The sequence below is a fragment of the Labrus bergylta genome, chromosome 3, assembly GCF_963930695.1.
Source record: "Labrus bergylta chromosome 3, fLabBer1.1, whole genome shotgun sequence".
NCBI classification, from domain to species: Eukaryota; Metazoa; Chordata; class Actinopteri; order Labriformes; family Labridae; genus Labrus; species Labrus bergylta.
The window spans coordinates 23,102,536-23,115,204 of NC_089197.1; the positions used below are offsets into that span (position 1 = coordinate 23,102,536).

At 41.0% G+C, this 12,669-nt stretch overlaps 1 protein-coding gene across 3 annotated transcripts in view; it reads left to right on the top strand.

Moving 5' to 3' along the window:
• Positions 1-12,485, top strand: part of furina (furin (paired basic amino acid cleaving enzyme) a) — an 80,844-nt gene extending 68,359 nt beyond the window's left edge. For all 3 annotated transcript variants that reach the window (XM_020625981.3, XM_020625986.3, XM_065952994.1), the window contains exons 11-16: positions 913-1,016; positions 1,245-1,362; positions 4,545-4,724; positions 4,835-4,959; positions 6,601-6,723; positions 7,687-12,485. In XM_020625981.3, the coding sequence (XP_020481637.1) occupies positions 913-1,016; positions 1,245-1,362; positions 4,545-4,724; positions 4,835-4,959; positions 6,601-6,723; positions 7,687-8,294 (1,258 nt within the window). In that variant the 3' untranslated portion in view covers positions 8,295-12,485. The remainder of the gene's footprint in view (positions 1-912; positions 1,017-1,244; positions 1,363-4,544; positions 4,725-4,834; positions 4,960-6,600; positions 6,724-7,686) is intronic.
• The last annotated feature ends 184 nt before the right edge of the window (positions 12,486-12,669 follow it).

Consider the following 12,669-nt stretch of genomic DNA (forward strand, 5'->3'; position numbering starts at 1 on the left):
TTCCTGACTTTTGCTGATTAAAATCCTTTTATCCTATGTAAATTTAAAGTGTTAAAATGAATGGACTCAGGATTAGAGTGATTTATTATTCTACAGTAAGTCATTGGTCATCTTGCATGCGAACTAAAATATTCAGAAAAACCCTGCTATCACTTTTCTGGCACATCGTTTTAATTTTTTAATGCAAATTGGTTATTAAATGGCAATCAGAAAAACATAATTGTTCTTTTTTTCTGCACACACTTTCAGACAGCTGATATTCCATTGAACACACTTTTTAAATATCTGCCCTAAATTGCTTTTGGTCTGTTTTTTATCTTTAGTTCTGCTTGATTATCCCATGTTATGAATTACTTTTAACCTCCCTGCCTGACAGATTTCTGCAGAGAGTTTAGAAAAAAAAAAGGAGCACAATTTGATGTTAGCACTAATCATTCCTATCCAGTCACGCAGCACTAATGGAGGGACAAACAGGAACAGCAGAACTACTGAAAACGAGTAATTAGTCTTGTGGCAAAACAAAGTGAGGTGATGGAAAAGGATTGCAATTAGGGGTGGATGTGATGAGAAAATAATCCAGCAGAGTGACTATGTAATATAATTCGTTCTAATAAATCTGCAAAAAACAATTATGCGTTGAAAGTTAAACACAACCATGACCTCATGTTACCCCAATGTTGTGGCATTTTCTTTTCATCTTGTATGGCTGCAGGCTGGAAAACACTTTTGGAAACATTTAGCTAAAGGGCAGGAACTGGGTTCAAACTCATGTTTGATATAGATTAAGTGTTATACAGGAGAGTGTGTTACTGTTTCCTCATTGTTTTCTGTCCAGCTGTCCACCTGTTTTCACTCCTCCTTTTATGTGGCTCTGTGCGTCTTTGTTTGTGTTTGCATATTCACATGTTCCAGTAAGAACCTCACCTGGAGGGACATGCAGCATCTGGTTGTGCGAACGTCTCACCCTGCCCACCTGCTCACCAACGACTGGAGGACCAATGGGGTTGGCCGCAAAGGTATGGCGACTGCTTTCAAGTTGTCTTCTGCCTTCTTCAGTCTTCAGAGGTCTTTGATGCTAATGACTATGTTATAATAATGAAGCAAAAATGTCCATAGAGGTGATATGAAAGCTGGAAAAAGACATGCACACTGTTTAGCTCATCTCAAATATCAGTGCTGGCAGAGTGAGGACACTGCTCTCAGTATGCAGACTTTCATGTGTGTTTCCTCTCTTCTCGCTACAGTTAGTCACTCATATGGATACGGTCTACTTGATGCCAGTGCAATTGTGTCTCTTGCAAGCACGTGGACCAGTGTGGGACTACAGCGGAAATGTGTGATCACCATGGTCTGTGACCCAAGGTTAGTACACTAAACACTCGCAAACATTTAGATACCCAAAGGTCATTGAATCGATGTGAAGACTTTGATCACAAATGTCCACATGAAACAAAAGCTATCACTTGTTGTTTAAATAAAGTTTAAAACTAATTAGGTCTGGGGCGCTGGTGGCGTAGAGGTTAGTGCGAGCACCCCATGTATTGAGGCTGTAGTCCTCCAGACAGGCGGCCCGGGTTCGAGTATGACATGTGGCTCCTTTCCTGCATGTTGTTCCCCACTCTCTCTCCCTGATTTCCGACTCTATCCACTGTCCTATCTCTTTAATAAAGGCACAAAAAGCCAAAAGATCTTTAAAAAAACAAAAGTAATTAGGTCTAATAAGTGATCAGTTCATATCAATTTGAACGTAACCCTTGTGGCTGAATCCTAAACTTCCTGGTAGAATTAATTTAGTTCATTTGAAGTGCATCTGCTGGCACTTGAGAGACAGGCTTAAGTTATTGTGAGGCAGTGCCTTACAACCTTTCTTTAACACACACTTCTCCAACTCTTGATTTAGAAAAGACAAACTCCCCCAAAATACACAACATACTTTGTATGCAGAAAATATCAATAAGGACGAAACCACACAACTTAGTCTCCAGGCCACACAGACAGAAAAATATTCACACAGACGGAGAAAGACAGCATGCAAAGTACAGTACAGAGGGAGTGAGAAAAAAGAAGAATATTCTTGGGACGGTGCAAATCAATTCAATGCAATGAAAGACAAGTGAGAGAGAGACACACAGACACAGTTCCAAGGACATCTGATGGTCCAGCAGAGAAGCCAGGGTAAAACAAGAGAGTCAAAGGACAAAAAGTAGGATACAATGTCAGAGGGAGGGAATTTGATCCTAACAATAAACAGCAGAATTGATGCACAATGAATGTATGATAAATGCTGCAGATTGTTTTGTTTTTTCCTCTAAACCGTTCTTTGAATTAGTGGCTTGAAGTGGTTTTGGATACTGAAATTAAACTGGTCAAAAATAGACTGAAGATGTAAGAGATGTTCAGGTCTGTTTGAGCTGTGATGTCTTACTGCAGTGACACGTTCTGTCTTTACCTGTTAGTTGAGCGTCTCATTTGTATCTGCGTGCAGGCGCTCAGCTCAGCTCCAGATGTAGCTTTAAAAAAAGGAAAAGATCATTTGTCATTTCTTGTTTTCTCTACACTGTTGAGGCTCTTCGTTTCTCATCAGCCATCTTCTTTCTTTTTCTGGTGGCGTCAGAGTCAAAACGCATTCTGACACCCTCTCTTCATTATGCGCTCCCTGCCACTTCTCTTGCTGGGCCTGAGCTTTCTCTCTCTTTTTACTGCAGCTGTGAGATGCTCAAAGCAGATGGTTCGAGCGTCTGGGAGCAGCAGTCGAGGCAGGTTATTCAATTTAGATTTTTAGGTGTTTAGCTGGCTCACTTATCGAGAATGACATGAAATGAGTCAGCAGGTAGGCGCTCATGTCTTTCCAGCCGTCACTTACATCCAGTCATCATGAGTGTGTTCAAAAAAGACACATATTCAGGGACACTGCAGTAGTGCATGAGGACATAAAAATCCCCACAATTCTCCCTCACAATTGATCTGGGCTTTTGTAACAGATGATGAATTTGGAGTTTTAAGAATACTGCTTCTCTTTAAGAGAAAGATTTGTTAATGGATTCAGGAGTGATGAGCGTTTGCAGGTCATTCTGTTGAATTGAATTGGTGAATTTGAAATAGACTAAGCATAAAGTACAAAAGCATTATGCATGAAGACATATGAGCGTACTGAGAGAAGTCTGCACACTGTTCTGAACAAACTTGATCCAAATTAACATTAAAATGTTTCATTATTTTACACTGGAGTGCTGCACAGTGAAGCTCAGGAATGGATTGATGATTTAGAAACACTCTGTCCTCTCCAAAGCGTACTTAGCCAAATGGATGGCATTCCCTCATGTTGGCTGGAATATTTTGGTAGCCCTGAGATGCTTTATTCACACTGCATTAAGATCATCTTTGTGTCTCCTCCCAAGGATTATTGCACTAAGCAGATTTAATTAAAAAAAAACATTTCATTAATTATTTTAAATATGTGATAAATGTGTTGGGAAATTTTCTTCATGCCTGATCTGCTGGAAGCTGCAGAATGCCATGGAAAACAATAAGCAGAAGGCATATTAAAAAGATAGATGAATTCTGTCCATTCATCTTGAGTGCTTGTGATTCTCAACATCAGAAGGATTATCCATCATCACTGAGGTGATTGTCACCTGCAGCTGCTACTGAAATGTTTATCGATAAAGGTCCAATGTTGTCGTCTCTTTTTGTTGGCCAGTTGCCCTCATATATTCTCGTTGATTCAATGCACTGACTGAATGGTAGATTGCCAGTTACAGGTTGGACTCTCTCTCTGTGGGTGCTCGTAAAACAGATGCCACGACTCCAGCAGAGCCACAAATGTTCCTCCCTTAGACCTTAATTCATGGACGCCTGTGCTGCAGCAGTCAGCTGGCAATCATAAATCAACTTCAGCAGCCATTTGTATAAATTTCCATTCCCTTCTCCAAGGTTTTCTGACTCTACCTCGAAACACCACAAAATACATATTGTATTTGCCCAAACATGCAAATGTGGGCTGCTGTGTTGCTGCCAATTTGCATCATAAAATAATGTGGGCAGTCACTATGTGACTGGCTGGCATCTAGAAAAGTGCTTCACTATATTAACCTTTCCACTGTTTCTGTGTGAGGCTGCTACAAAGGTCAAGAGTGTTTATGAAGTCTTTTAAAATTTTACCAGACTGAACCTGGAGGGACCGTGTCTTAAACCAGAGTGACAGTTTAGTGATCACAACACATCGGTGTCACTAAAAGCCAACACCTTTCTCCTCCTCAGTATTGTTACGGATTCAGGTAATCTCCTAAGCGGATTTGGAGGGAGACTCAAAAAAAAAAAAGGGGGTGCTTTATTTCCACAGAGGACACTGGGTCTTCAGGTTGTGAGACATTAATCCTGTTCAGGCCACAAACTCTTCACCCTTCACAGGCTGGCACACAAGCCAGGAGCAAAATGTCATACTCACACACACACTTACATGGACTCTGGTCGTGTGCTTGTGAGCTTGGGATAAGCTAATGTACTACTCTTGTCTTTTTATGTCATTTTCTCGTGTTTTTCAGGAACATCGGCAACCATTTATCCATAAACAAGAGTGTGGATGCCTGCTTTGGAACAGACAGTCATGTGACCTCACTAGAGCACGTCCAAGCTCGCCTCACCCTTTCCTACAACCGCAGAGGAAACCTAGCGATCCACCTCATTAGTCCAGCAGGCACACGCTCCACGCTGCTCCACCCCAGGTACAAACACACAGATACACAAATATTTAGACTGACCGTATGAAAAAAGACAAACGGAACAAGTAGATAAACGCAAAATGTTATCACTCGTGCTCATCTTCCTCCTGCAGACCTCATGACTACTCCTCAGAGGGGTTTAATGACTGGGCATTCATGACCACCCACTCCTGGGACGAGAACCCAACTGGGGTGTGGACACTGGAGATCGAGAATGTGGCCGGCGCCAGTGACTACGGTAAAGCATCTTTGTTGTTTATTTGTTGAGTACCTGATCTCTTTGTAGGAGCTGTGAAGCTGAATCTGAGCAGAAAGTGCAGGACTTCACTAAAAATGTACTATTTCATACTTATCCAAACCTGAACATTCACATTAACATAATTACAAAAGTCAGAAATTATCCAAATAAATGACAGACATTTTATTTTTAAAGCAATATTTTGGCTGTGTCCAAAATCACTCACTTATTCCCTAGTTAGTGAGTTTAATGCAGTGGACTATATAGTGCACTCACTCAGAAAAATTAAAAAACATTTCGGACACTACTCGTTCACTCGCCGGCCGCTGACAGTGACATCATTGTTGTCGTGCCACTAAAACGTGCAGCTTAACAACAGCAGAGAATCAATAATAACGGTAAATAACAGCGTGAATTTCAGTGATGACATTTACAAATAATAAATACATGTAAAATATAGAATTTTACATATGAGACATATTTTCGGACCAAAACTCAATTATTTATTCCCCTGGACTCTGGTCTCATGTCTGTCATCGTCATTAGGACAAACTAACATTATTAACGTTGAAGATCTTTTACTCTTTATTTAAACCGATCATAGATTTCAGTAAAACGCTCCAAATAAGAACTTTATTGCCGAGTCAAACGCCACTCTCTTTTGAACCACAATGCATGCTGGTATATATGGCTCAAACAGTGACCATCCGTCGTACTCTACTTTTTCACAATGAATTCTGGGATACATTGAGTGGACTATAAAGGGTATGACCATGTTCACTCAGAATTTGGACTGCACTACAAAATGGCGTGTCCACTATATACCGTAGTAGTGCACAATATAGTGAATAGGGCTTGATTCAGACACAGCCTCTGTCTCTCAGTAGGTGCACATTTTACCTATTGGCTGGAGGCCTGTGTATAATGGCCATGCTGTCATACCATTTGGATGCAGATAGAGCTCAAGCTAGCTATTAGCTGCCCTCAGCTTGCCACTTTAGTAGCAAAAAAAAAGTTTCTCTTTTCATTTGGATTCAGGAGGTATGTGTCGCAAACACAGGTATTATGTAAAACATGAAGTACAGCAGGTAGAAATAAAAAAACTGAGGTATAGCTTATATGCACTCTTTATCACACTTGATATCATTATTGCAATATTGGACGATAAAATGAAACGTTGCAGATTTTTCTCATATCATGCAGGCCTAGTAGAGTGAATAGTTCTTTATTTTTGTTTGCCCTTGGCTCGTGCACCAGTGACCTACAGCTTCTAGACATCGCTGGTCCAACTACAACAACACGCTCAGAGTCCAAGAAAGCCCCAGAAAACAGATGAATGTGCCACAGCTCCCTCCTCAGTGTGGAGTCATTATAGAAAGTGGAACCTCACTTCATGATCCCTCTCAGACTTTCACTTTAAAACACTCCTATTAGGCACAGAGATAAATCATGCTGTCTTAAATTGAGGCTCGTTTCCTGTCACTTTATGCCAAAAAACAAAGAGTCACCAATAAGAGAGGACACATTTACTTAATCCAACCCTAGAGGTGGCACGGCCTTAATGTTTCTGACAGCCCTGCTTTACTTTGCGATTAATTTCACTTTTTTTTTTTCACCTCTGTCACTTATCTCTCCTCTTAGGCACTTTGACCCAGTTCATCCTGGTGCTGTACGGCACCGGCTCAGCGTCCTCCAGCTCCTCTGAGAAGGCTCAGCCTGGTGACGGCAGCTGTAAGACCTTGGACCTGAGGCAGATTTGTATCGGTAAGACTGATTCTGCCACTGTCACAACATCTGAGGTGGAGTGGGGTAATTAATGTGTCATGTTGAGATTTGACATGTGAAGCAGTGTAGACATTATGAGGTTAATAAGATGAAATATTATACCATGCTCACTGTGCAGCAGTGTGGGCAGACCTCTTATTGCAAACGTCATCTGATTATGTCGCTATATTATCTACCTGCAGGTGAGATCAAATACAATTTCTCTCCAGGTCCCGTTTTAATAATCTCATTTAAATTTAAAGATGTCCATTCTGCCCGCCTTTATTCTTAATACAAATTCTGCTATAGGCAAGGTCTCCACATACTCTCCCACCTCGTGCGTGTGTGTAACGGTGACAGTCTGACCTCTACAGGCTGTCAGAGGCACTTACAGACAGCAACAAATACGGAAATAAATTGAGGGTTTAAACAATTCTATAAATAAAGTTTGGTCCTCATTTGGTTATAATAAACTATGTTTTACATAAGGGCTGTCTGACAATTATACTCTCTTCTGTTTATTTAAAAATTGACAAAATCCTGCAGTGTGTTAGATTTCGCTTCTTTTGTTGGCTCACACTCCTGTTTTCAGCTCTGTTAGCTTCCAGCACCAACAGTCTGTTAATTGCCTTTAAAGACAATAGTCTGCATCTGGACCCGTTGCATATGAAAAAGGCTGTGTTGATCTTTAAGATGCTGCACAAATCTAAAACTTTTCATCATTATCTTTTTCTCCCCGAAAGTAGCACTAACAAAATGGCGACTCCACAGTCAGTCTCACACTGACAAGATACCAAACAACCCTAGCATGAACATTCAATGAACACAATTTAGACACAGTATTTGTTGCCATACAAACTATCCTCACTGAATCTGAACTTTCGTTTCAGGGTTTCTTCTGACTGATGTGTAAAGGTAAAAAGTTGTGTGTCTTCTTATGTCAGTTTTGTTTCTCTGTTACAGAGTGCAACACGGGCTACTACCTCTTTCAGCAGGGCTGTGTGAAAGAATGTCCTGCAGGTTTCTCTGTGGGCTCGCACCCTCTCAACTACATTGTGGGAAACTCCATAGCACCGGCTTCCGTCCCCACTTGCCTGCCCTGCCTGTCGCCCTGCCTCACCTGCAGCAGCCTCAGCAGTCAGGCCTGCCTGTCCTGCCCCCCTCACAGCTCACTGAACCCCATTTCTGGAACCTGCATGCACCAAAACCAGTTCATGCGTGAGTCCCCCGGTAGCTTCATGGTCGGCCAGGGGGACCCCAAATCGCAGCTCCAACTAAGCTCCCGGTTGCCCATCACAATCGCCGTGCTCAGCTGCATGGCCATCATGGCCACCTTTGCTGGCATCTTCCTGCTGCTGCAGCTGCGCTCCGGTGCGATCATCAAGCTGCCCTCCCTGGAGGCCGGTGGCGGCTTAGGGGGCAGCTTCAGCCTTGGGGGTAATAGGGTGGTGTCGTACCGTGGAATACCAACAGTGTGGGGGGATGACGGGGTAAACACAGACTCCGAAAACGAAGAGTCTGATGTCCACAACGAGAGGACTGCCTTTATCAAAACACAAAGTGCTCTTTAATGCCTCCCAACACATCCCTCCCACATCCCACTTTAAAACACCCCCCTTGGTGTCTTCAGTCACAGTCTTCTCTGGTTTTATCTCTCTTTCTTTTTCACTTATGTCTCTGTCTTACTGGAATTTCTTTGAGTCCTATTCAGGACCTCGTCATCCACTCTGCGGTGAGAGACTGTGGCTTGAAGCAGCTGTCTCTCAGAGTTGGAGGGATGGCCCCAGCTTTGCTCTGTTCACACTTGGGCGCACTTCTATTAAACTGGCTCTCTCCCTCCTCTTGCCCTCAATCACTAACAGTGTCCATCTGTGCGGAGTCCATTTTCCCCTCCAGCTCTGTCTCCTATTTTGTTACTGTAAACAACTGATTATGGTTTGCTTTCTTTCTCTTGATTCCTCTTTCCATCAGTCTGTGCAGTAGCCAGATGAGATTGTTGAATGAGTGCGTGTGTCTGAGCGAGCATGACTGTGTAAATCTGATGCAGTGTAGTGCCCTTTTTAAAGAAGCTAAAGCCGGTCCTGTCACATTTACTACCGAAGTGATAACACAAACTTGTAATATGAGGCAGTAAATCGGATTAGGAGAGACTGATTCTCTCAGAAGTGTTGTTTAATGGCATCAACGTCTAAAATCTGTCCAGAAAAGCTCCACTGAGCTGAGCAATTTAGAAAAATTCACAAATCAAAAGCATTACAGTTGTCAGACTCTAATGATTTCTAATAATGTGTCACCAAAACAGTCTGAGAGCTTTCTGAATATCTGACCTCTTTCTTTTTTAAGATGAGATGTTTCATATTTACCTAAAAACTAAAATCCATCTCTCACTAAGTCTTTCACAGATCCATGTAGTTATTCATCTCGGTGTGATTGGGGGCTTCAGTTCTCTGTTTGTTCACACTATCTGCACAGATCTCTTTGCTCTGGCCAAACAAATGTTGGAGTCACACATCCAGCAAAGCTTCCTTCTTCCTTTTGGGATTCCAGATGATCTACTCTCAGAAATGATAAACTCTTCTGCACTCGTAACTTCCGAGCTGTCACAGGAGGGTATCTAAAAATCTGATACATTTTAAAAAAAATAAAATAAAGGCTACTCCATCAACCCTGAGGCACAATCCCTTCCAGGGATATTTAAGGAGAGAAAGTTGAGGAGCTGATAGAACAAGTTGTGACTGAGGAGAACAAGACATTCAACTTAAAGAAGCTGTGCAGACACTTTAACAACAAATCGAGGCTTCCTTTTTTTTGTCAGACAAATTAGCATTACAGGAACTCATTACACAAGCCTCATATTATATAACAATTAATGAATGTGTGTGTGTGTGTGTGTGTGTGTGTGTGTGTGTGTGTGTGCAGGTTTGTTAGTGCATATGAAACCAGAAATCCACATCTGCCCTCTAAAGTGAAGGTTTCCTCTCCTCCTTCATCTCTTTCACAAATCTTAAATACACTTAAAAAATGCTGCATTGAGACCCCACTCTCTTTAGTGTCTCTGTACTTACCCTCCAGTCTTCTTCTAATCTGAATTTCAGATTATGTTTTGAGCGTACTCTGCAATTAATTATATTCAGACCGAAAGTGCAGAAACTATTTATTCAGAGAGATTTGAATCATACCTTCAGGGGAGATTGTTTTAAAGTGATTTTTCTCCTAAGCTGGTTATTGTCTAAAATATGCATCTCGTGATTCAATCCAGAGTAGATATTTTCAATCCATTGAGCTCACTTTTTTTTTTTTATATAACTTGCATTGATTTTTCATTTTGATTTTTCGTTTCGTTTCCAGTAGTAAAACAATGGAGCTTGCTGAGAGAGGTTGTCATGGTGATGGCGTGCATACAAAACTGCAGCTGCTCATCCTTTTATCTACCTCTCATATCATTCAGCAAGGGTTAATGTGCTGTAATAGGAGCTGTTATATAATTATTGAGGGCATATTATATGTAGGTCGCTTATGGAATCATGTTTCCTGAATGATTTAGGAGAATCTACATGTGATTGAGTCAAACGTATTTAGGAGCATTTCTGAAACTGTAATGCTGCTGTGTAAATCCTCGTGTCCTGAATCCCCATCTCCCCTGGAATTGATTTTCTTTAGGATCAGCATCAATGGGCTGTCACACCTGGGCTCTAAAAACCTGTTGTTGAAAATAAGATGGGTGAAAGGATCTTTTATAGCTCTTGTTGAGTGCTAAATCAACTCAGTTCCTACCCAGAGTTCGCTCATTGACTAAGATCTTTTTGTTCTTAAGTTTGACAATCAAAAGATAACCTTACATTGACGCTGAGAAATGTTCATCAGAACACAAAAAACTATTTTACTACTTTTGGTAGAAAGCCTTCTCAGAAGGTGCTTTTATCTGAAATATGCAGAACTGAATGTGATGCCAATTGCTAAACAACGAAAGAGAAAGCTAGAGAAAAAATGAAAAGAAATAAAACAGAACAGAAAAAATAGAGTTTCTATCTTAGTCCTGCCAATATCCTCTTTAAAATAATGGAGAAGGTTTTCTATGAAATGCTCTCAATCACAGCACTGAGACAGGAAGCTTGATTCGTCTCAGACGGCCAGTACAGGTGAAGCAAATTTGGCTCATCACGGCAGTTTCAGCCAGGAAGAACTAAAGCGTTTTGAAAACCCAGCTGAAAACGAGGATTTTATAGAAAGTGCCCTCTGAAGAAGTGAAGCTAATGTGGCTGCAGAATAATGAGTGTGTGCTGCACAACTCGGTGTGATGTACATTAGTGCCTACTGCCATTTAGGCTCTTATTAGCCCCAGTTTAAGGAGGATGCTAATCTAAAAAATGTAATAACTTGAGCCACAGACTCTGTATCGACTTCCCAGCGTGTTGTGTAAACAATGGATTATGGGCTAATGTGGCACCAAAATCGCTTCCATTAACTTCAATTCTGGATGCTCAGTTAGCTTTTTTTAATCAGAACTGTAATGTGGGACTCTCTCTGATGTATTTATGAGTATAGTCATGTCTGTATTTTCAGTTGTCCATTTTTACTTCCAGAAGATTTGTACTGCTTCATGAAAGACTATAGCTGCCCCTAAAATGAAACATTTTGGGGTGTTTATTCAACTCTCTTCTGCCCTCTAGGGCACACACAAAATGATTTATTCATTTTGTCTTCATGTCTCATCCACTACAGCCTGAAAACTCAAAAGTTTAACCTGATTAACTCAGAGCTTTGTGCATTCAAGTCTTTAACTTTTAAGAGAGGCGTGAATGTGGAAAGCATTAAGCAGCTGCTGAAAAACCATTCGCAGCGAGCTCACTCTTTCACTGCAAAGATGTGATGGAAACCACACACTAAAAAAAGAGGTTCTCTAATTATGCCAGACAGCAGCACACTATGAAAACTCTACCACTCAACTGGCACCAAAATGTGAAGCCTCCTCATGAAAGTAACAACAACGTTGCTATAAAATAATCTGCAAATCCAAATTGTCTCCTCTCATGGATAAAGATAAGAGTCGCTCATGGGGAGGATGAAGGTTTTTTTCTATCCAGCTGAAATATTTAAAGCTCCATTTTGCTTCATTCCTGCCTTAGGATGTAGTCAAAAGTGATCAATATGAAGTCAGATGGAGTAAATAGGAGCAATATCTTTGGCATAACCAAAGACAATCATTTGAATGCTGTCTGTTTAGCGTCATGACGTGTTGCGTTCAGGTTTTCACAGTCCATCGATCCCTTCACTTGTGTTCAAAGTGTTTTGTTGATATGATTCTGTCATCTCTGCCTTTTTTGGAAGACCTGCAGCGACAGCCTGTATGTTCAGCAGCTGTGGAGGGGGGAGGTAGAATGTATCCCATCCCCATTAACTTAAGGGCTGAATCAGATGTGCGTGTGTGTACGTGCTTGTTTTAGTAGAAATGAAACACTTTGTGAAGGTGTTTGGGGCGTGGTCGGTCAGAGTATTGACCTCCTCCTGCCTCTTGTTGCAGTTTCTGGCTTGTGGCTGCACACAGTACCTTACAGATTTGTGACCTATGAATAATGTACAAGAATGACTATCTAACACGGGACAAAACTCTAAAATAAGGCCTATTTTTGTACTATATGACTGGTGCAGTGTAATTTCTTGTAATTTAAAGATTTTTTTGCTCTTGGTTTTTTTTTCTCCTTTTTATTTAATTGATGTCAATTATAGATTCTACTAAAAATAAAGATCTATGCAAATTTAAATGTGTTTTTATTATCTTTATTACACCTGCAAAAATGTATTTATATTCTGTTATGAGTAAAGAATTTGATTTGAGGAGTGCGGGATAGCCTCGTGATTAAGTTGCCACTGTGGGTTCTATCCAGCCTCGCTCTGCTGCATGTCATTCCCCATTCTCTCCTCCCAAAAATTCCTCAAGGCAAAAAT